The following is a 23,535-nucleotide window of genomic DNA, read 5'->3' as shown; positions in this document are numbered from 1 at the left end:
ATGTCTCTAAACCCTTGGTTTTGTGAGCCACCTCTGCAGCATGGGTGGCATTTTCCATCAGTGTTCCCTGCTCTGCCTCTGGGAGAACTGTCTCCACATGGATCTTGAAAGGACTCTGAGATTTTTTGAACCACATTTTCTGTGTCACTCATTGATTCCTAGAGAAGGTCCTTTGAGGTGTTGAAAAATGTACTCCTACAGCAGAGAGAGTCTTTCCATCTTTTTCACACATGGAGAGTGTGTCCTTCACATTGGGACCAAATAAGGAAGATCCGTCAAAGGAAGCAATGACAAAAGAAGACTTGAATGGCTCTGCAAAGTCACACAAGCACATCCAGGCATGTCTCCTTATTGAGATGCTTGAAGCCATCATGCCTGAGGTACCCTCAGTTGCATGAGAGATAAGTCTCATGGACAAATTTAAAATGGACTGAAGGGTCGTCAACTGTGATGCTACTGAAGCTTGAGTCTGTGCAGTAGTGATCCCTGAAAGAGTATTTGACAATTCCTTTACCAAATTTTTTTGCAGTCTAGTGAATTGTGCCAAATAGTTCGGTGACCTATGAGAAAAAGTCACTGAAGCATAGACAAGCTTCCCAAATCTGTTAAAAGCCCTGGACTCTCTATGAAGGTGCTAGACAGTGGAACTTTTCCACAAGTTACTTCTTTGTGGCCACATCCATGTCCATGGTATCCACTGGTACTCCCTTGTTCCAGAATTTCCTTTTTGTTAGAGGTGCCAGAATTTGGTCTGGTCTCTTGGGGATAGATTTGACCACATCAGGTTCCTTACATGCCTACAGAGAGATCAAATCAATGAGCTCATCAGTGGGCAGAGTTACCCAAAAGGTACATGGGCCAGATCCATATGCTTACATTCCTCTGGAGAAGGATTTTGGGAGGACCAACCAACCCATTGCTTGAGAATTCTCAGAATGTCTTAAAATGAGACGTCTTCAGGTGATGGCCTAGAGGATCTTTCCCCTTCAATTCTTCTGTGACAGATTCCTGTGGGAAATCCAAGTGCCTCCTTTTGCAGTTTCTCTTCCAGGGTACTTTCTCAATGGGATGTCCCAGGGAAGTGTTGGAAGAGATGGTGATACCCTGCTAAGTATTCTGGAAGGGTTGGACTGGCTGTCCCTGTTAAGTCAAATGTTGAGGATCATGGCACAGAGACACATGAGATCTTGAAGGACGATCCAATGGTGAGAAACCATTATCCCGCCAAAGCAGAGAACACTCTCTCTACTACCTCAACGGCAGACCATCCAGGGGAGAAAGAAATCAATGGAGCCGAGAACCCATGCTTCTGCCCCACCAGCTCCATCTGCCCTGAAGGCAATCTACCCGAAATAGAGGTCAGAGCCTAGCTGTCCAAGGCAGAGGCTCTGAGGGGCAGAGACAGCTCCAAAAACTTCAGAGTTGACTCCAATATCTCGGCTCCAACCAGGATGTTTCAGCTCCAAGAGCCACTTAGCTCCAAACTTGTCAGAGTTGGGGTGCTCAGAGAAACCCTCAGATCCAAGGATATTACTATCCTCAGATCCAATCCAGATGGTCTCGGCAAACTTGGATCCAAGGACTCCAAAACGAAATGTCGAATCAGAGAAAGAGCCAATACTGGAAGGGTAGAACTGGCCAAGAGATGAAACAACAGATGTTGATTTGGAACTCCTTCTCTCAAAGAAGGGAGATGGGACCCTAGACAGCACTGGGTCTATAGAGGGAGAGCATCAGATCCAAGGAAGTACCTTTAGGTGATCCTGTGGAAGTCTTGGAGCTGGACGGTTTCAGATTCAACCTAGACTTTTTGTGTGGAGGGTTCCATGACAGTCGAAGAACCCGACTTTTTTGGGGACTTTTTGGAGCATCCTTAGAATCTATCTTGGGGGGGGGTGAGCCCAGATATGACTTCTAAAATGTAGTAGGCAGTAGTCCTTTTAGAGTCCGTTTATTTTTATGGTTTGGTATTGCTCGCAGAAAGGGGAATGGAATGCAAAACTAAAGGCACACGGGATGAAACTAAGTACAGATAAGACAATTGTAATTGCAGTAAACGGGATAAATCAGAAAAAGCTGAGAACTGAGATAGAAGGGAAGATAGCAGAACAGGTAAACAGTTTCAAGTATCTGAGAGGGGTAGCTGAGGAGAAGGGAAGTCTAAATGAAAAGGTCAAAGCTAGAATCAGAGATGCTGCAGCCAACTGCCTCAGAGTCTCAAGTGCAGTCTATGACAGAAGAATGCCAAAGAAGCTGAAATGTAAGGTGTAGTAGACAGTTATGTGTCCAGTACTACTATATAGTGCAGAAACCTGGGCAGTAAAGGCAGAGTAGATGAGGAAGCTAGGGGTGATGGAAATGAAGTGCCTAAGAAGGGCGGGAGGATGCACACTGTGGGAAAGATGAAGAAATGATGACGTAAGAGCAAAAGCCAAAGTAGCAATAACTTCAGAAAACATCAAAGAGAAGAGATTATGGTGATTCATAGACATGCAGAAAAACAGAAGATAACCTGGTGAAGAAGATTTGGACCAGACAGGAAAAGGGAAGACGAAATAAGGATGTCCAGCAAAGAGGTGGATGGATTGTGTGAAAGAAGATCTGTGACAGTGTCAAAGAAGGCAGGAGTGTGGAAGTGAATCAAGAGAGATGGAGACAGTTAACACAATACCCCGACCCCGTGTAGAAAAATGGGAAAAAAGGGGCTGATGATGATTACGATGATTGCTCATGGATTAAAACTCTTGCAAACACTACATTCCACATTAAGATATACTGAGCCTAAACAAAAGACGCAGAGATCATGAGCGTCAGAACAAGGTAGCTTACGGCCCATTTCTTGCACTTTTTAAATCATTTTTCATACATGATGGAAGAAGCAAAGATAGCAAGAAAAAAGTTTTTTTTTTTTAAGTTTTTTGAAAAGGGTAAGGAGGAATGAAAACGGGATAAAAAGGGTACCAATGATGGTGAGAAAGGAATACACCAGTGGTGCAAATGGAAAGGTTACAAGTAAAGATAAAAGTTTTATTTATATATATATATATATATATATATATATAAAATATCAGCAACGTTATGTAAGAAAATACACTAAGTGTATACAGGAATAAAAAGGGAGAAAAAATTATTGAAATAGCACTTATCTCTAAATTCAATTGACAGCGAAGCTGACCACATCTATATGCAAAAGCAGAATAGGTTCATGGGTAGGTACTAGGCTATCAGCCCTGGGGCCTTTATAAGCCTAGCCAAAAAGGTTCCCTGGCTTTCGCCACCCAAAAAAATATTTTCCTGTGCCCCTGTCAAGCAGTGCCGCAGAAGTGATCCCCAGGGTGAATTTTCTATTTCCCATCCAGTGTCAAGATTTTTCTTAAAGAGGGCCAATGAAGAGCTTTGCTTGACATGAATGGGTAGTTTGTTCCAAAGTATTGGAAGTCTCTGGGACAGGAATCTATCCCTCCAGCATGTTCTGTTTATTGTGGTGACAAGGTTTAGGTCCCTGGAGCATGTGGTTCAGAGAGATTGGGATTTCTTTAAGTGTAGCATGTCCAACAGCTCTGGGTTTGACATAGCTTTGTATGTTAGGCAGAGATCGCCTCTGAGTAGGCGATATATGACGGAGTAGAGTTGGAGTTTTTTGAGATGGTCTGCGTATGGGATCTGTTTGAGGCCAGTAACCCTCTTAGTGAGGTATTTCTGTGGCCTTTCCAATTGTTGTAGGTGTCTTGTGAGATACATGTCAAATGGGGCATTGTACTCTATAATGGGTCTGATGATGGATGAGTAGAGAGGAACAATGACCTCCTTTTTTCTAGAGGAGAACCCTTTTGTGATGAGGTGTGCCATGTAGAAGGATTTCCTGACTACTGTGGCAATGTGGTTATCAAAGGAGAGACTACTGTCCACCTGTGTCCCGTGGTCTCTTATCACACTTTCAGTGTTTAGTGAGCTACCACCTATGTGGTAGTTCATGGGTACCAAGTTTTTCCCAAAGGGGATGACAATGCACTTCTTGGCATTGAGCTTGAGGCCATGACTTTGACACCAAGCATCTGTCTCTGTGAGGCCCTTTTGTAGAATGCCTACATCATTAGGTGATTCTATAATGGCTCCCAGTTTGCAGTCATCTGTGAACTTTGTTAGCCAAAGACCTTCTGTGTTGGCCTGCACTTCAGAGAAGAAGATGCCAATCAAGAGAGGACCCAGGACTGAACCCTGTGGCAAACGAAATCTGAAGTATGTTAGGGGTTGATGCATTATGAGTAGGCAGGAATTCAAGAGTTTCAGTTGACCACAAACTTTAGTAATGGCAGAGTCGGATCCAAGGTTTGGATCAGAACCCAATGGTTGAAGAATGAATGACAACTGACAATATCAGTTCATCTAAATTACAGTGAGATACAAAAGTGTGAGATGATGACCAAGTTGCTGTTGCACAAATGTCACTTATAGGGACTCGTCTGGCAAAGGCTATACAGGTTTCCATAGCTCTTGTACAATGCACTTTAGGCTTTGACTGTAGAGGCATACGTAGTAAATCATAAACAAAGGAAATACAATTAGCTAACCATTTAGAAAAAGTAACCTTAGAAACAGATTTTTTCTTGGAGAAAGATATGAGCAATTAGTCTGATTTTTTGAAGGTACTGGTACAATGGTGGTAGAACCTGAGCTTTTTTTTTGCACATCTAATATATGTAATATATGTTCCCCTTTATTTCAGATGTTGGGAAAAAAACCTGATAAATTAATTTGCTGGTTTAAATCTGTCTTGGAAGCCACTTTTGGAAGAAAGGCAGGATATGTTCTCAGCGACACTGCTTTTATGAAAGATCAGGAAGGTGGCCTTGCATGAAAGTGCCTGAAGTCCTGAAACTCATTTGGCAGAAGTGATGGCATCCAAAAATATAATCTTCCAGGACAGAAATTTAATATCAGTGGATGCTGCAGGTTCAAAGGTTTCTAAGTTAAGTACTGCAACAAAATGGTGATGTCCCCAGGAGGGGGACTGGCTCACGAACTGAAGGACTCAATAAAAAGGTACCTTATAAAAAGGGCTTGGAGAGTTTGAGAGCAGCAATGGAAGTGTTGTTAAGTGAAAGTCTGAGATACCTGCCAACTGAATTTTAAATGCTGAATAACAAAACTCGGACATGAAAAGTTCCAACAAGAAGTGAAACATTTTTCTGGAAGTGGTACTGAAAAGGGGTCTTAACCATTATTAGAAGTCCATATAGAGAAGCATTTCCATTTGCTCTTATAAGTCCTTTTTGTAGAAGTTTTTGGGAAGATAAGATGATCTGCACTGCTGCAGAAGAAAGCTTGGCATCTCTGGCAATTATTAGAACTGCAGAAACCATACAGTTAGTTTTAAGGTATGTAGGTCTGGTAGAAACATCCCGGGAATGGATCCAGCACCCATGCTGGGTAATTTAGATGAGGCCAAAGAAAGGAGAACCATACCTGTCGAGGCCAGAAGGAGGCAAGGAGGATTACTTTGGTCTTGCATTCCATTGCTTTCTGGATAACTTAGGGATAACGGGAAGGGGAGAGGTGTAAAGGAAACATGGGGGCCAGGGATGGACTGTAGCATTTCTCGGTGACTGATGCTGTGGAGGGATGAGGGCAAAGTAACTTCTGCATTTGTTGTTTAGGTGAGAAGCAAAGAGGCCACAGCAAGGTTAACCCCAGAGGCTGAAGATCATTGTTGCCACTGAAACATTTAGAGACCACTTGTGAGACAGGAATATCATTCTGCTCAGCTTGTCTCCTAGGATGTTAGAAGCCCCAGTATATGCATTGCTACTAGAAAGTGGTTCAAAGACATCACCCATTGGCAGAGGGTATGATCTGGTTATGCCCCATTTGCTGATACACAAAACTACGGGCATGTTGTCTGAATGTACAGCAATCACATCCTTGGGTAGATGGCCCTGAAGAGCCAGCAATGTACGGAGGACTGCTCTTAACTCCACGATATTGATGTGAAGGTTGGCCTCTGATGGGTACACGTTCTTGGAAAGTTATCCCGTCAAAATGCCCCCACCCAAGAAGGGAGGCATCTGTGGTCACCATGGCTTTGGGTATCGGAGAAGAGAAGTGTCTGCCCAGAGTAGCTGAATCGGATGTAATCCACCATTGGATATGGTTCTTGCATACCTGTGTGATTCAAATTTTGTGGTGAAGAGGATGACATTTCTGGGACCAGTGTACAGCTAATGTTCATTATAGAACCCTCATATGGTATCTGACTAATGGGACCATCACTATGGAAGAAGCCATTAGCTCTATAAGTCTTAATATCAGTTCAGCCTGTGGATGTGGATGATTTATTACTTGAAGAGATACTGATCTGACTGATTTGATCCGAAATGAGGGTAGCTTTGCTATTTGACAAACAGTGCCTATCTGGCAGCCTATGAATTCTATGCATTGAGTAGGCTGTAATTTGATCTTCTTTATGCTGATGAAAAAAAACGTGCACATGATAATTCTAGCAGGAATGGCTGGTGTGTTAGAAGTAGATTCCTAGAGGTACAGTTAAAAGCCAATTGTCCAGATACAGGAATACTTGGACCTCTTGAAGCCTAAGAAAGGCTGTCACTGTTACCATTATCTTGGTAAATAGCCAAGGTGCTGCGGTGAAACAGAAAGCCAGTGCTCTGAATTGGTAGTGATTGGCTCCCAACCAGAAATGGAGAAATTGCCTTGACTGCCTCAGGATCTTTATGTGATAGTAGGTATCTTGGAGATCTTTAAAGTACACCCAATAGTCTTTCCTGAGTACAGGCAAAATGAATGGTATTGTGACCATCTGGAATTTTGTCTGTTTTACAAACTGGTTTAATTCATTGAGATCCAAAATTGGTCTCAGAGCCCCTGTCTTTTTTGAAACGAAAAAGAACATTGAGTAAACTCCGAATTCTAACTGTTCTTGGGTGACTGGATGGATGACTCTTTTGTCCAGGAAACTTTGAAACTCAGTTGCTGCAGATTCCAACTGACTGGGTAGAATGCTGGCAATACATTTTATTTTGGAAAATTCTAGAAAGGGGATTGTATAAAGTATAGAAATGATCCTTAGCACCCTTGAATCTTGAGTTATGTATTGCCAGGCTAGAGGGTGTAGAGTGCAGCAGCTGGGCAAGTGTTCAAGGACACTGGAAAGGCTTCTCTGTGAATGGAGCGTGGAAACCTTGACTTTGCAGACCTCTACCTCTGGGGTGATGTCCCATGGAATTACCTCCACCTCTGCTTCTAGAAGTCCTGTCTCCAGAGCTGTCCTGGTAAAAGCCTTGAGATTTTTTGAAACACATGTTTGTACTTTCTCCTGGATCCTCTTTGATTCCTGGGGAAGGATCACTGAGGGGTTGAAAAATGGATTCCAATAGCAGACAAGGTCTTACTGTCCTGTTCACTTCTGTTAAGTGTGACCTTAACTTCTGGTCCAAACAAAGTAGAACTGTAAGGGGCATTGATGAAAGATGTTCTGAAGCTTTCCACAGAGTCGCATAGCTACATCCAGGCATTATGACCCATCATAATGCCAGCACTGGCTGCACCATTCGCTGCACTGAAAAGCAGTCTCATGGACACAGTTGTAGTAAACTGTAGAGATGACAACTGTGACTCCACAGGTTTTTGTACATCTACGGGTAAGTCACCCACCAGAAAATATGAAAGTTCCTTAATCAAATCTCTCTGGAAAAGTGTAAAGTGAGCCATATAATTCAAAGCATGAATAGAGAAAGTGTCTGTGCCTAATGCGTACTTCCATTTCCCCAACCTGTCCAAAGACCTAGACTCCCTGTAAGGGGGATAAACAGAGGAACTCTCTTCAAACAGTTTCTTTTTTGTGGTTGCTGCTCCTATCCCTTGGAGAAGCTAAGATTCTATCCAGCTTTGTAGGGATGGGTTCTGCCAAATTAGGCTCCTTCCAAGTTTTTTTGAGTAAGGAGATTGACTAATGGGTCAGGAGGAGGCACCACCCATAAAGTTGAAGAGCTGGAACCAAGGACTTTAAGAAACATTGACTCATCAGAAGATGGGGCTTCAGTGGACCCCCCCCCAAGCTGTTTCATCAATACTAGGATGTCTCCAAAGGATACATTTTTGGGGGGGTCTTGGAGAACCTTCTGCTCATCTAAGTCGTGTCTTTGGTGATAGACTCAAGAGAGGACTTGATATGCTTCCTTTTACAAGTCCCTTTCCGAGGAATGTGCCTTGGGATACCCGAAGGAGACACACTGGAAATGGATGAAGACTCCGGGTTGAGTCTGGAAGCCTAATGAGTCCATCTTTCCTGTCTACTGGCAGGAGATGAGAAGGGTACAGTCTTCAAAGGGAGTCTGGATGGATCTGAGTTTTGGGATTGTACCAAATATCTTGGTCCAGCTAAGGCCTTCTCCACAGCCTTGAAAGCCAATCCAGCCAAATTGAAAAGGTTGGAAGCTCTCTTGAATCCAAAGACTGAAGGCCCTGAGAAGGACCTCGGTACCTAGCTGTCAAGTGCTGAGGCCCAGATACCACACACCTGGATCCAGTGCTCTGCTGGATTGGAGTCAAGCAAGTGAGGGAAGATGGTGAAGCTGAAGCCTTGATTGCTGTTGACTCCAATGATGGTACAGTGGGAAGACTGGGTCCAATATACCCCGCCTCCAAGGAATGGAGACAGGGTAGGAAGCCGAGAAGACTGAACAGCTGGGGAGGGAAGGAAGGACCGATCCTGGATCCTTCCTCAGGGATGGAGCAAGAAGGACTCCCATATAAACTGGAGGCCTCAGAAATTTCATCATCATCTGGTCAATGTCAAACTCCATGAGACTTCTACTGGAACAGCCAGATTTGGAAGAAGAAGCTACTGAAGCAGGCTTTGAAGGTCCTTTTGGCAAAATTGGAGAGTGGGGCATAAGACTGATCACAGAAGGAGTAAAAGAAGACTTTGGAGATGGAGTCTGGTTCAGAGAAATGATTGGATCTGTCTAGGACCTCTGATGCCGGACCCACAATAACTGTGGAGTCAGGAGACATTTTCCTGGTTCTTTCCTGACAATCTTAAGCAGCTTGGATTTTTCTTTAGAGTTCTCTCTGTCTTTCTCTCTCTCTTTCTGTTTAGATCTGTCCCTCTATGTATCTTTCTTTTTGTCAGACAATGAAGAGGTAGAAGAAGAGTACACCTTAGGGTTCAACGACATTATAGACCTTGTCTTGGGGAAAAAGGCTTTTTAGTATAAGTTCTTCTTTACACCCTTGAAGGACTCTGGAGCTGAAAGTAGCACAAATACAGCAAGAAGCCTGAAGGTGTGAAGGCCTCAAGCAGTGCAGACACAGAGTGTGGGTCTTGGGGACAAATTTTATGCCCGCAGGAATGTCACTTTTTGAAGCCAGAAGATATGAGAACCAACTAACTATAGTTACTAGAATAGTACTACTACCATAAGAAAAACTAATACATATCTATCAATACTAACTACGCAAACACACCAACACACTCAGAAGAAAGACTGCACAAAAAGTATAAGAAAACACCCTTTCTCTAAGTCTACTCTAAGCATACTGTAAATCCTAACTAAACAACTATTTTTATTAACAAGGGAGGAGGAAAAATGCATTCCCTTATCGTGAATTAAAAGCAAGCTCTTGTACTACACGTCTGGCTTTCATAGGTGGCAAACGAGATCTGGGATAGTTCAGGCAGGACAGGGAACTGTGGGTAGGGGAGGAGTCAGAGCTCTCTGATCCAAAGCTATGGCACAAGACATCAAGGTTGGATCTAATCAGATCCGACTACTCATATGATGAAGCAAACGAAAAAAAGACAACATTGAATCAACAATTTTCAAATAGATGCACATTTTCTTACCAGTTGAGAAGAAACAGAGGCGAATAAAAACAGCCAATACATAGCAGACAACCAACAGACTGTCCAGAAGTCCACTGGGCTGTAGCAAAAGGGATGTTGCAATACCGAAGGTGGTGAAATCAGCAAAATCATCTAACTTTGCACCTGTGGAGATAAATCAAACACAAAACTTTAATGACTCCATTCATTTGCAAATTAAAGTCCCAAGGAAATAAGCAGTAGAATAGCTTTTCCAATAAAGAAACAATGCAACAAACAACAAAGCTTTAAAAAGTCTACGAATATTTCTGAATCTGTATCTTAAGACTTGTCTGTATCTTAATGCTCTGACTTATGTAATATAGTAAGTGATATACCTTGAATACAAACCATATCACTTGAGACTGAGTAGGATCAGCTGTAACAGTGATACATACTGAAAATTCACAAATAAAAATTACTACCAAAGTATACATTCATCAGATTAGGGACTGAATAGTTAGCAGTGAAATGTCATTATGTACTAAAATGCATCTCTTATCAGAATGATGCAAAAACACATGGTCACTGAAGCTAGCAGCCAACTTTATTGTTAACAGCTAAAGTGTACATCATGCTAGAATGATGTAATTAGAACATTAAACACTAGGATATAAAATAATACAATGCTGCAAAACATGGAGGCTTACAAGTTCATTCTACATTTCTGATGCTGTTTGACAGATTTTTATTGCAAAAGTGTAGTTACTTCATCAGTGGACAATCCTGAATAAGTTACAATGTGACATATCTAGGGGCTCTCAGAGGTATTCAGTGTCATCTTGTACCTAAAATGTGTCATAAAAATGTATAATACAGTTCTCTACCTCTATCAGAAAAAAAGTTTATTAAAATGCATGATTTTTCATTTTTTAATTTATGAACAATTTTATTGGTTCACATTACTACCACATTTTAGAATCTACTCCCCATGCATATATACAAACATTTTTGGTCTGGGTTGGCAAAAATGGCAAAAACACCCTCTTGAAGCCCTAATTAACTTATCTTCAGAGTCAGATACCCTGATAGTTCTACTCTTTTCTTTCAACAACAGTAAAGGCTCAGCTATAATCCACAACACTGTACACAATCATTCCATTAATGTTAAAAATATACTTAGAATACTAGTACTACTCAGGGGTGTAGCAGTGAATTTTATGCCACTCAGCATTACCAGCAATTTTAACATCGACCAAATCATAAGACCAGGCTTAGTACAGGTGGCAGAAGTATATTACTTACATTTCAATAAGTAACTCCCAACTAGTATCCAGTTCTCTCAACATTTACCCTATGAACACCTAAAGTCATGAGTTTCAGCCATCAGTCTCTATCAGCTTATTGCATCACTTTAGTACAAACCAGAAACATATAAAGATACTAAACTAATGGCCCAGGGCCCTTTTTAAGTCCAGCCAAGCACAATTCCCCAAGTGCTACTTATTTCCTTTTACAGACAGGAAATAGCTGAATTACAGCTTCACAGCACATCGGCATTCTCTGTCCAGCAGACACTGGTGTCAACAGATACATTTACAGTTTCCCATCAATTTGCCCAGACTGTGTCAGGGAAGTATCGTGTTTTACATGGATGGGAAGCCTTTTCCAGAGCAGTGAAAGCGTCTGTGAGATATGTCTGTCTTTCCAGCATGTGCTGCTTAGATTGCTGGAAAGGTTAAATCCATAGAGATGATGTTTCTGATGCTACTGTTTTGCATATATGTAGCAGGTTCATCAGTACAGGGGGTGACGAGGCCTTAAAGGATAGGCATAGAAGACTGAGAATAGGGAGCATGATCTAAGGCAGTCTCTGTAACTCATGTGTTGGACTTTCTGGAATTTTTGTAGGGAATTTCTGTGCATATTGAAGTTGAAGCATGTGCCTTTGTATGTACACACCAAAGTAAGCACTGTACTTAATGATGGTCAAATAAGGGCCAAGTTCAAAGGGACAATAATCTCTCTGGACCTGGACGCAATGCCTTTGCTTATAAATTGTGCTATATAAAATTACTTCCTAAACTGTGGACATGTGTTGATCATAGGCCTGATGACTATTCACATAGTCTCTGGACTGAAGTTTGCAATTAAGTTATCCGCCTTTACTTTTGCAATGTTGTTTGGTGCAGTAAACATGGTGCCATTTCCCGCCAGTTCAGCAAAAGAAACTTGCTACTAAAAAATCATACACGGGTAACAGGAAAAGATTTTCTAGTTGGTGCCACTGTAAGAAACAAGACCCTTTCAAGGCTCAAACTCCTTAGTGCTGTAGTATCTGTGTGTGTGAATATTATATGCCTTTCTTACTCTTCTGTTAAGATTGTTTGTTTATAGATCCCCCTCCCTTTCTGCCTTAACTCAAGTGAAACAGTTTTTGAAAGAGGTTTTACATATCCATCCACCAAGAAGGCTGGTGCCTTCTTCCTTAGGATCCTATTTTTGTACTTGAAAAACTTGCTGTTTCCTTTTGAACATGCTCATGAGGATATCTGAAGGTCTTATTTGAAAAACGGTGTTACTCATTATTCTAACTTCCACAAGATAAATATCTGAGATATGGCTTTTATACTCTGCCTTGTGTATACAGCCTCAACAGACGATATGCTCTCAAACCTACTACACATTCGGAAGTCCAGTGACAGCATAAATACATGCTTAAAGGATCTCAATCACTTCTGAACATAAACAGAACATTTTAGACACTTAATGTAACCATTTTCTGCTGCACATAAAGTATTTCTCTTATCTTATACAAATGTAATTTTGATGATAGGAAAGGTAACATCAAACACACCCTGGTTTAGCACCCCTGAACCTCATGGACAGAGGCAACATGTAAATGTCTCAACATATCCTTGCTGTGCCTAGCTTTGGAATATAAACCCGCCATGGGAATGTAAGGCAAAACGTCTTAAAATCCTTACAGGTTGATAGCCTAGTTAGTACCTACGAATCTATGGTAAGTCATCCCTATCTCACTTTTCACAGAGATAGGCTAAAATTGAGAAAGAATAATTGTGTAAAATCTTACCATAACCATAGATGTCTTTCTCTTCTATGTTTCAGCATTCTTTACATATGGGTTGTATTCTGCTATTGACCCAATGTCCAGTTTGTATACAAAAGCTTCAAGCTACTGCCTGTACTTGGGATGTCACATGAAGGCTCAGGGAACGTCAGCCATAAAAGGGATGTCCACATGTACAAACCTCAGAATAAAGTAGCCCCATGAGGAAACTCCAAGAGAAGGCCCAAAGGACAGTCATCCAAACAAAGACCAAGATGTAGGGGGAGAGTGGGTGGGATAGAATACTGCATCTATGGTTATAGTAAGATTTTATACAACTATTCTATGTCCTTCTATTCAGTGTTGTAGTATTCTTTACAGTGCCCTCACAACCTTACTCTCTCCCAGCTCCAAATAATCCATTCCATCCTATACCAGCCCACCTTCTTCCCCACCATATCGCCCATCATCTCATCCAACACCCCAGCTAGAACACTCCGGAGCTCTGACCAACAATGTCTGACCATAACCAAACTCAAACTCAACAAAGGAAAAAACCTGTATAACAAAAAAGGCGAACCAGGAACAACTGCAGACCACCGATTTATTTATTTAACCAAAATTGTACTAAGCGCTTTCACCCACACACATCAGGGCATCTTCAGAGTACTGACAATCCTTGTGTTGAACTTCCTTTTAAATCCTTATTCCTTTTAAATCCTTATACAAATTGGATAATTAAACAATTAAACAAATTATTACTTACGCAGCTAAAAATTATTCATTTAAAAGGTACAATCAGCAATATTTACATCAAAAATGAACATAAACAGCCAGGACTTGTGCAAACTTATTAATTTGTGAATGTAATAAAACCTTCTTATCAAAACCTATGTATGTAATACCAGTAAATAAAAGTTAAAAATACATATATAAATATCTAGGTAATAATATAAATCTAAATGATTATTAAAAATAAATAATAGTTATACAATCCAGCCTAAAATCATTCCTTGAAGAATTTCCTACTAACATTAAAATTCATATTATTATACAAAATATTTAAAACACTAAATTATCAGATGTTAACCTAATATATATAAGATCAAATAAATTGAGACTTATACTTTAGTATACTTGATATAGAAATATGTTCGTTAATACCAGGGCTAGAACTTGCATTTAGCCGTAATTGCCATAAACATTCTTTAGCCTCAAGTAAAATGTTGTCATCACCACCTTTGTTATTATTGTAGTATACAATTCTGTCAATAACAAAGAATAAAAATCTCTTAAAATTCTGGCATCTTAGACTATGCATATAAAGGGAACTAGTATTTTTCAGTTTTTTAATATCTCTAACATGTTCCACTATCCTTTCACGAAGTTTCCTTATCGTTTTGCCAACATAGAAGGCTGGGCATGATGAACATATAGCTAGGTACACCACCATTTTTGTGTTGCAATTACAATGACCTGGGCATTTAATTGTTTTGCCAAAATTTTGTACCGCAACATATGGTCCATCATTAATAAATTTACAAGTATGGCATGCCCCACATTTGCTCATCGAAGATGTGTTGAACATATTCTTATTATTAACTGCCTCATAATGTTCTTTAAGATTCATCCCCCTACTATGTGACCTTGGGCCCAGTCCCTAAATTATCAATAAGGTCACCATTATTCTGGAGAATACTTATCCAGGTCTCATGTACTATATTAACTATCCTGGGTGATATATCATTAAATGGTATAATAAAAGTGTCATTTCTAGTAGTGTTATTAGTCCTAGATGTACTGTTGTCAAAACCGTACTTTAATATAGGTTTGTACATTTGATGTCTTTTAATATAAATCTCTTCACTAACTTTAACAATTAATTCTAATGGATAACCTCTATCCAGAAACATATCTGATAATATTTTAATATCATTGTAAAAATTAGTGTCTTCACTAATAATTCTAGAAAATCTGACCATCTGTCCCTTTACTAAATTTTTTTGCTGTGAACTGTTTGCATTCCCTATGAATGCCAAATGCTGAAGCTACTTTGCCCTGAATCCCCCTCCAGGGGACAGCCCAAGGGACTCGCTCGTACACAATTGGCCTCCAGGACTCCTATATGCCTTTCCACCTACACCCCTGATTCCGAAATTCTTACAGGAAGCCAAAAGCCTGGGAAAGACTATAATCACAATAGCCCCATTTTGGCCTCGACAGATTTGTTTTCCCTTCCTTCGACTCTATCAACTGGAGGAACCTTGGATTCTGGACCCATTCCAGACCTGCTGACACATTCGTCAGGGGCCCTCCATCCCTCCCTTCGTTCCCTCAGACTGACGCTTGGCTGCTCCAAACCTACAGAATAAGAACCCAGAGAGTTTGCTCATATAATTGTAGGTGATTTCAACAAGGCTGACCTGAAATCTGTATTACCCTACTACCATCAGCATGTGAACTTTGCAGCAAGTGGGGAGAACATTCTGGATAAGGTGTACACAAACATAAAGCTGACCTACAAAGCAGTACCTTATCCACACCCGAGCAACTCAGACCATCTGGCCATCATACTGTTTCCTGAATATAAACCATTGCTAAAACGGGGCAAACCAATAACCAAACAAGTAAGGATATGGCCTAAGGGAGCAGTCTTGACACTGCAGGACTGTTTTGAATGCTGGTCAGTGTATAGAGAGGCAGCTGAGAAGAACCAACATATAGAAAGTATACAGAATCAGTGATGGCCTACATTTCAAAATGTGTTGTTGATGTAACAGTCATCAAAAACATCACCATACATGCAAACCAGAAACCCTGGCTGTTTGGTGAAGTATATAAGCTGTTAAAGGCACAAAATGCCACATTTATATCAAAGGACAAGGATGCTCTAAGAAAGGCCAGAGCAAATCTAAGTAGAGGTATAAAATAGGCAAAGAGGACCTATGGATGCAAAATTCAGGGACTCTTCTTTGACCAAAGAGACTCTAGATGTCTGTGGCAAGGCATACAAGCAATAACCAACTACAGGCCTGCATCCTCCCAATGTGATGACAGCACAGAATTTCTGAATAAACTAAACACTTACGTCAGCAGATTTGACATGGATAACAACACTGTGGCAAGTAAGTTCCCTGTTGAACAGGGTGAAGAGGTGCTATATCTCAGTACAGCTGATGTTCTGAAGACCCTGAAGAGAGTAAATCCAAGAAAATCAGCTGGTCCTGATAACATTATGGAAAAGATTCTTAGAGAATGTGCTACTCAACTGTCCACTGCACTAACTGATGTTTTCAATATATCCCTGCTTCTAGCCATTGTACCTAAATGTTTCAAAAATATGACAATCATCCTTTTACCCAAGAAATCTCAACCAACAAGTCTAAATGATTACCGACCAATTGTTCTTACATCAACGGTAATGAAGTGCTTTGAGTGGCTAACCAGGAATCTTATCTCTTCGAATCTATCTGCAACACTGGACACACTATAGTTTTCTTGGGTATATATTAGAACATTGAAGTTTCAGGTATTTGAATGTTCTAATATTGACACCTAATAACCGAAAGCTGAAAATAGCAAAGTTTTAGATAACCGAATTCTTTCCTACGGAAAGAATTTGGTTGTCCGTTCCTGTTACTTCGCTATTTTCAGCTCTGCATTGGAAAGTTACTGTCGGGTTCAGGTAAGTGTGCGATTGTGTGGATGTGAGGGTTAGGGTGGGATAGGTGAGCTAGGGTTTGGGCTCGAGTCAGGTAAGTGTGCGAATGTTTGGACGTGAGGGTTAGGGTGGGATAGGTGAGTTAGGGTAAGGGCGCAGGTGAGGTGTGTGTACGATAGTGATGGACCTTAGGGTTAGGGTTTGGGTTAAGGTAAATGGGTACATAGTGGTGTATGTACAGTTTAGTGTAGGTTTAGATGTAAGATTTTAGGTGTATGTGTGTGAATTGCTGTTTGTTTGGTGTGTTTGTGTTGTGTGTATGTGTTTTGGAACAGTGAATTTTTTCCCTAGGAAAAAATTCGATGTTCTAAATTTTCGGTCTTACCGGTTTTCGGTTGCTAGGTGTCGATATTAGAACATTCAAAGACCTGAAACTTCGATGTTCTAATACAGACCCGTTTGCTTACAGGTCTAACTGCTGCACAGTTGATGCTATAGCTATAGGACTTCATGAATACTTGGCCCATCTAGAGAACAAGAATTGCTATTTCAGATTGCTGTTCACTGATTTTAGTTCCACCTTCAAAACTGTCATCCCCCAGAATCTGATAGTGAAGCTAATCCAGCTGGGCATCAAATCACCTCCCTCATGTAACTGGATACTGGACTTTCTCATAAACAGACCCCAAAAGGTATGTATTGGAAATAACAGTTCAAACAGTAGCACACTAAGCACGGGTATCCCACAAGGCTGTGTCCTGAGTCCACTACTGTTCACCTTGCTGATACATGACTGCATGGCCAAGCATGAATCCAACAAAATCATCAAGTTCGCAAATTACACCACCATTGTAGGTCTTGTCAGGAGCGTACAGGAAACAGCCTGCAGGGAAGAAATGGAGCATCTGATAGGCTGGTGCAACAGCAACAATCTAGCCTTGAATGTAAGCAAGACCAAAGAATTAATAGTGGACTTCAGGAGGACACAGGAGGTACTTCAACCTCTGGAGATTAAGGGGGTGGCAGTAGAAAGAGTCAAAAGTACCAAGTTCCTGGGGTGCATATCTTAAATGATTTATGCTGGATGACTCATATTAACCACACAGTGAAGAAGGCACAACAATGTCTGCACTTCCTACAGAAATTGAGCAAGGCAAACCTGGAACAGACCATCCTCAAATTCTTCTATAGAGAGACCACCGAGAATATCCTCACTAATAACATAATTGTATGGTATGGTATGGAAACTGCAAAGCATCTGACCGCAAGGCTCTCCAGAGGGTAGTGAAGGCAGCAGAAAAAAATCATTGGTTCCTTTGTCCCATCCATGGATGAACTGTATGAGACTAGGCATGTGGGAAGAGCTAGGAAGATAATAGCCGATCCAACCCATCCTGTGCATGGCATGTTCTTCCACCTCTCATTGTGTAAATGATATCACAGCTTACACTGCAAAACATCTAGACTGAACAGGAACTTCTTCCCTCCATCCATAAGGCTGCTAAACTCAAATGTCAAGCATGACAGTAGATAACAGCATCAATATGCCACAAGCTGTGGCATACTGTCTATAGTAACTATTGGGCAAGTGCTTAATAACTGGAGCAGTTAGCCGGTCTCTTCTATTACTATTACTGTAATAGCCAGAGTGAATCATCACTCCATGTATGTGCAATATGAACATAATTTATTACACTACTAATGTGGATATGCAATACTCTAAGCACATCACAGTGGGAATTCTTATTATGTGCAACACCTATTACAATAATATTGACTAATGTCTTATTGTCCAAAATGTGGTAAATTTATGTGTTGTCATGTATCCTAATTATTATTGTATGTGAATCTCTCTTACAGTCCATCTAATTATGGCATTTATATTACGTGATCGAACAGTGAAATGTTTGAACACATAATAATCAACCCCAAAATGTCGAAATGCCGTAATATCAAATGGCAAAAAAACCCCATAAAAACACCCATACAAACCATAAAAATGCTCTAAGCAGGGGCCGCTACTTAAATATACCAACTCTTTCCATCGCACTACAGTGTAGACAATGGAAAACTTCCATGTCCACACTGTACGGAGATCTCCATTGAACCATTCGAAATTCAGAAGTTTCGACATTTAGGGGTCGATTATTACGTGTTCGAACATTTCAATGTTCAATCACGTAACATAGACCCTAATTATGTTATGTTGTGTCTTGCACTGGGACCAAGCAACGAAGTTTCGTTCAGCTGGCACTGCTAGGTACATCTGATTGACAATAAAGTTTGCTTTGACTTTGACAAATGTGTTCAGAGCTGATTAAAATAAAACACTGAAAGTGCATATCTATCAACTCAAATGTCAAAAGGCTGAAAAAAATGGAAGAAGCTTTAAACAGATATTCAGACACACTAATAAAACGGCAACAATTAGATGTCTTAAATGAAGAAAAAGCTGGCTGAGTATGAGATGATGTTTCAAACAAAATGGAAGAATTACAGCACAAGGCTTGTAGGGAAAGCTTGAGATTTTCTGCTGTACCTCAGTAACTAAGAGGAATAGACTATATTAATTTTAGGCAACCACAAATAATCAGCTGGACTGGTATTCCACAGCAGGAGTTGTTAATTGAAAAAGCACCCTGTTTGTATGCTCCAAACCTGGCAATGAAAATGTAGCCACGACTTGTATTTGTAAAGATGCAATCCTATCAGCAGAAAGACTTGATTCAGGCAAAACTAGTAGAAAGACAAAGTACTGAAAGTTGGAGATAGTACTGTGTTTCTGGAAAATGATTACTCATTGTACACCAGGCAGAAGAGGTGCAAATTTACTCAAGCAATCAGGAAATCTAGAAATGCAAATGTGAGATTCAATCTGTTATATTCAGTGATCTTCAGAATACTTTTTCCTGGAGGATCAAAGTCATTTTTGATGCAGAACAAGCTAAGGAGGAAAAATAAAAGTTTGTCCAACAAAAAGTGACCTATCAAACAAGGGGAACCTGCTAATTATTTATCTGATAATAAAGCTCATAGTGAGACTTTGCCAGGGAGACCTTTCCAATGTTGTACAGGAAAATGGTTGAGAGCCACAGAAAAGCACAGGAGTTCACAAGACGAACAAGGAGTACAATACAGAGGAGACTGGAGTTGGGAGATGGAGATCAACAGGAAGAAAACCAGTAACTCAGAAATTAATGATTAAATGTAGGATTACTAAACATCAATCACATTTGTGAAATACGTCTGAATAAGAAAAAATGGAAATATTAGACTTTTTTGGCGGTCTTAAACTTGTAGGGGGTTTCAAAGCATTTGCCTTACTTCATGTTACTGGGGGAACAGGAGGGAAAGAGGTAACTGTGAGTAAATCAATTTTTGTTCTTAATAGTATTTTTATGAAACATTTCACTACATAAACTGCATGTTATACAGTAGAGCATTTTTGGTTGCTTTTTGTGTGTTATAAGGATACCAAAATAAACAGGTACCTATTTTTTCTTCTTCTTCTTCCCTTCTTTTTTAATTTGATGAAATGAAATCTTTGTAATGTAAAAAAGACAAGAAAACATGGACAAAAGCATGTTTATGATAACAGGCGGTGATCTTGGGTTGTAAAGATGGGGAATGTGAGGTGACAGCATAAAGATCATAATATAAGTAACGTTGTTATGCTTTTTTAACTTTTGTATAGGGGAATGATGGGATTAAGGCCGTTGGATTGATCTAACAACAAGTTTTAAGTGGAAGCAAGTAAATAAGAGAATACTGATTGTAATAAAAAGTTTTCCTTTAGCAAATAATATGTTCACAGTGTAACATGAGAAGCTTGTAACAGAAGGCAACTATATATCTGGTTCTTATGTTTCTATGAAGACAAGATGATAAGAGGGCAGTACTTTTTTAAGGCTAAAAGTTAATCTTCTCTGAAAGCACTCAAGTTGTTTTCTGCATCTGGTACAAGAATAAGGAAAAGACAAAATCAGACAGCAGTAATGTAAATAGAAACACAGGCTGTACCATGTATCTTAGCATGGATAACATTAATTGTAGGTCAATTAAAGGCTGGAAGTGTAGCTGTCAATCTGGGACAACTGTTCACATTAGGAGGGCTAAACGTCATTATTTGAAGATGTACATAAGTTTGTGTGTTTGTATTAAGATAATAGGTTATATGGTTATTCTATGGGGGGGGGTCTGTTTGTTCTTTTGTTTGAGGTTTTCTTAAAATGAAAAGTCTAGGAAGATGAAGGTTCAAATGGGCGTGACAAGAAACAACTGTATAAAAGATCAACCTGCCTAACGTTATTGCATGCATGTGACACAAAAGCTGAAAATATACATAAAAAAGCTTTATCCAAAACAGGTGGGAACAATAACATCTTATCATAATGGCAATGCTTTCCATATTATTTTGGAACCTGAATGGTCTCACAGGTATATACAAAAAAGAAAGAATAGTGAAGTATATTAAGAAGTGCAAAATGTAGATAGCTATGCTACATGAGACACATTTAGAAAGAAACCAACATATGAATTTGATAAAGAAAGAATTTCAGGATGGCTATTCAGCAGAATATCTGGTAAAAAAGAAAATGAGACCATTTAAATTAATTTCTAGAGGAGCTCTAATAGTGATGGAATGGAAGAAAAATATGTTAAGGATATATCTGTGGTAGTATTAGGCTACTGCAAGGGAGGAGGATTATACTGGCATCTATTTATATTCCATGTAAAACTGCTACAATGGAGCTTAAGAAAATTCTGGGAGAAATAATCAGCTTTCAGCAGGGAATATCACTTACAGTCAGGGACTGGGATTTGATTTGCAACAGTAAGAATGTACCTGAGGGGCCTAGAAGGGAAAATATAATGAAACAGTGTATATTTTTGAAAAAAAGGTATGAACATATTTGGTATGGAAGATGTCAATTCAGTAATAGGAACTCGGAAACTTAAGTATTATTCTCCAAGCTACAACAACTGGGCTAGGCTAGACAGAAAAAGGTGTTACGTCATACCATAACGTTCCATCTGTGTTGTCGATCTTCAGTTATCCTTGACTGTGGGATCAGTTCCATATCTCAGAACCGACTTGGCCATTATTCCAGCTCGAGCCCTCCAAAACTCTCAAGCTAAGCTCTACCCATAATGCTCCTTACAGGATTACCTCAGATCGAGTTTGCATAAAATAGTGACAGACTGGAAGTAACAGACCAGATACCATATCTGTATTCTAAAAGGAAAAAAAACAGTCTTTCGGGAGAGATCTATTCCACCAAGAAACTGAAGGGAACAGGAAGGAGGGTGGGAATGTCAAGGATAAGAAGATTGACAACACAGATGGAACATTATGGTAAGACATAACTTCTTTATCTGATGTTGTCAATCTTCACTTAAAACTTGACTGTGGGACAGAGTCCCCAGCTACTTAAATCTTGGGAGGTCTCATGGAAGAATATTCCTGAGCACCATCAAGTCAAATGACGCTCATCCCCTAGACACCAGATCCAACTTGTAATGTGTAACAAAGGTATGAGGGGAAGCCCAGGTAGCCACTGCACAAATATCATCAATAGAATCTCTGGAATGAAATACTGTAGAAGCAGCTACTGCCCTTGTTGAATGTGCTTTAACAGGTCCCAGTTGTTGCACTTTCTTTTTGTTATAAATGAAAGTTATACAGTCTTTAAGCCATTTAGATTGAGTAACTTTAGAAACAGGTTTTCCCATAGTAGCAGAGGAGAAGAAAACAAACAACTGGTCCAATTATCTGATTTCCTTTGTTCTGTGAAGGTAAAAACACAACTGTCTATGCACATCTAGTAAATGTAGACAATATTCATCCCTGTTTGAGAAGGTGGGGTAGAAAACTGGAAGTTGAATAGTCTGTTTGAAACTGGTTTTGGACACTATCTTAGGCAGAAAGGAAGGATTTGTTTGCAAGGAAACCCTGTCTTTATGGAAATAAGGTATGGAGGCTTGCAAGATATGGCCTGTAGCTCTGATATCCTCCTTGCGGAAGTAACAGCTATCAGCAATAATGTTTTCCAAAATAAAAACTTCAGATCGCAAGATGCAGAAGGTTCAAAAGGGGGACTAATTACAGGCTGAAGTACGAGATTCAAGTCCCAACATGCAGAAGGGTCTCTGTATGCATCAAAGGTCCTTTTAAAAAAGCTCTGCAAAGTTTGCGGGACATTAACGTTGCGTCATTCAAACCATTCCGAAAATTTGAAATTGCAGCTAGATGCACTCATATGGCCAAGGCAGATGCTCCTGCTTCAAAAATCAATGTTAAAAACTCCAGGACCTTATCAATTGGTGATGAAAAAGAATTGAGATTAGTCTCTGAAGCCCAATATGAAAATGCTTGCCACTTGCAGAAGTACAACCTTCTAGTCGAAGGTTTGTGGGGGGCTAGAACAATTTTTTGAACTGTGGAAGTAAGAGTAGAATGCCTGACCATCACTGGAATGGAAGAAGCCACCCGGTCAGCATGAGATTTTGAAGATTTGGATGAACAAGTCTGTCCAGATGGGACAAAAGGTCTGGATCCAGGTCCAGTGTCCAAGGTTTCTGATTTAGATGAGACCAAATGAAGGGAAACCACGCCTGATGACGGCAGAATGGGGCAGTGAGAATTATTTTGTTCTTTGACCTGTTGACTTTATTTAGAAACTGGACTATGAGAGGAATCGGGGAAAGGCATACAATAGACCAGGGGGTCAGTCATGAAGGACAGGGTCTCTCGGTGACTCTCCAAAAAGGGGGAATTAGGGCAAGGTAGCTGCTACACTTGTTTAGAGGGGATGCAAAGAGATCGCAGCAGGGCTGGCCCCAGTGGTGGAATATATTTTCCTCCACCAATGGATTAAGATACCACTCATGAGGCATTAGGATGGTCCTGCTCAATTTCTCCGTAATCAGGTTGGAGTTCCCTGGAATATGCACTGCTATTAGAAAGCGGTCAGATGAAAT

At 40.2% G+C, this 23,535-nt stretch overlaps 1 protein-coding gene across 1 annotated transcript in view; it reads right to left on the bottom strand.

Moving 5' to 3' along the window:
- TMEM269 (transmembrane protein 269) overlaps window positions 1-23,535 on the bottom strand; it is a 713,721-nt gene that overhangs the window by 280,105 nt on the left and 410,081 nt on the right. The window contains exon 5 of the mRNA XM_044063247.1: window positions 9,866-10,009. Within this exon, the coding sequence (XP_043919182.1) occupies window positions 9,866-10,009 (144 nt within the window). The remainder of the gene's footprint in view (window positions 1-9,865; window positions 10,010-23,535) is intronic.

Source organism: Protopterus annectens, chromosome 2.part1 (genome assembly GCF_019279795.1).
Source record: "Protopterus annectens isolate FY-2018-M chromosome 2.part1, PAN1.0, whole genome shotgun sequence".
Taxonomy (NCBI): Eukaryota; Metazoa; Chordata; order Ceratodontiformes; family Protopteridae; genus Protopterus; species Protopterus annectens.
Note: the sequence above shows the minus strand (reverse complement) of the source record. Positions and strands in the feature narration are given on the sequence as shown.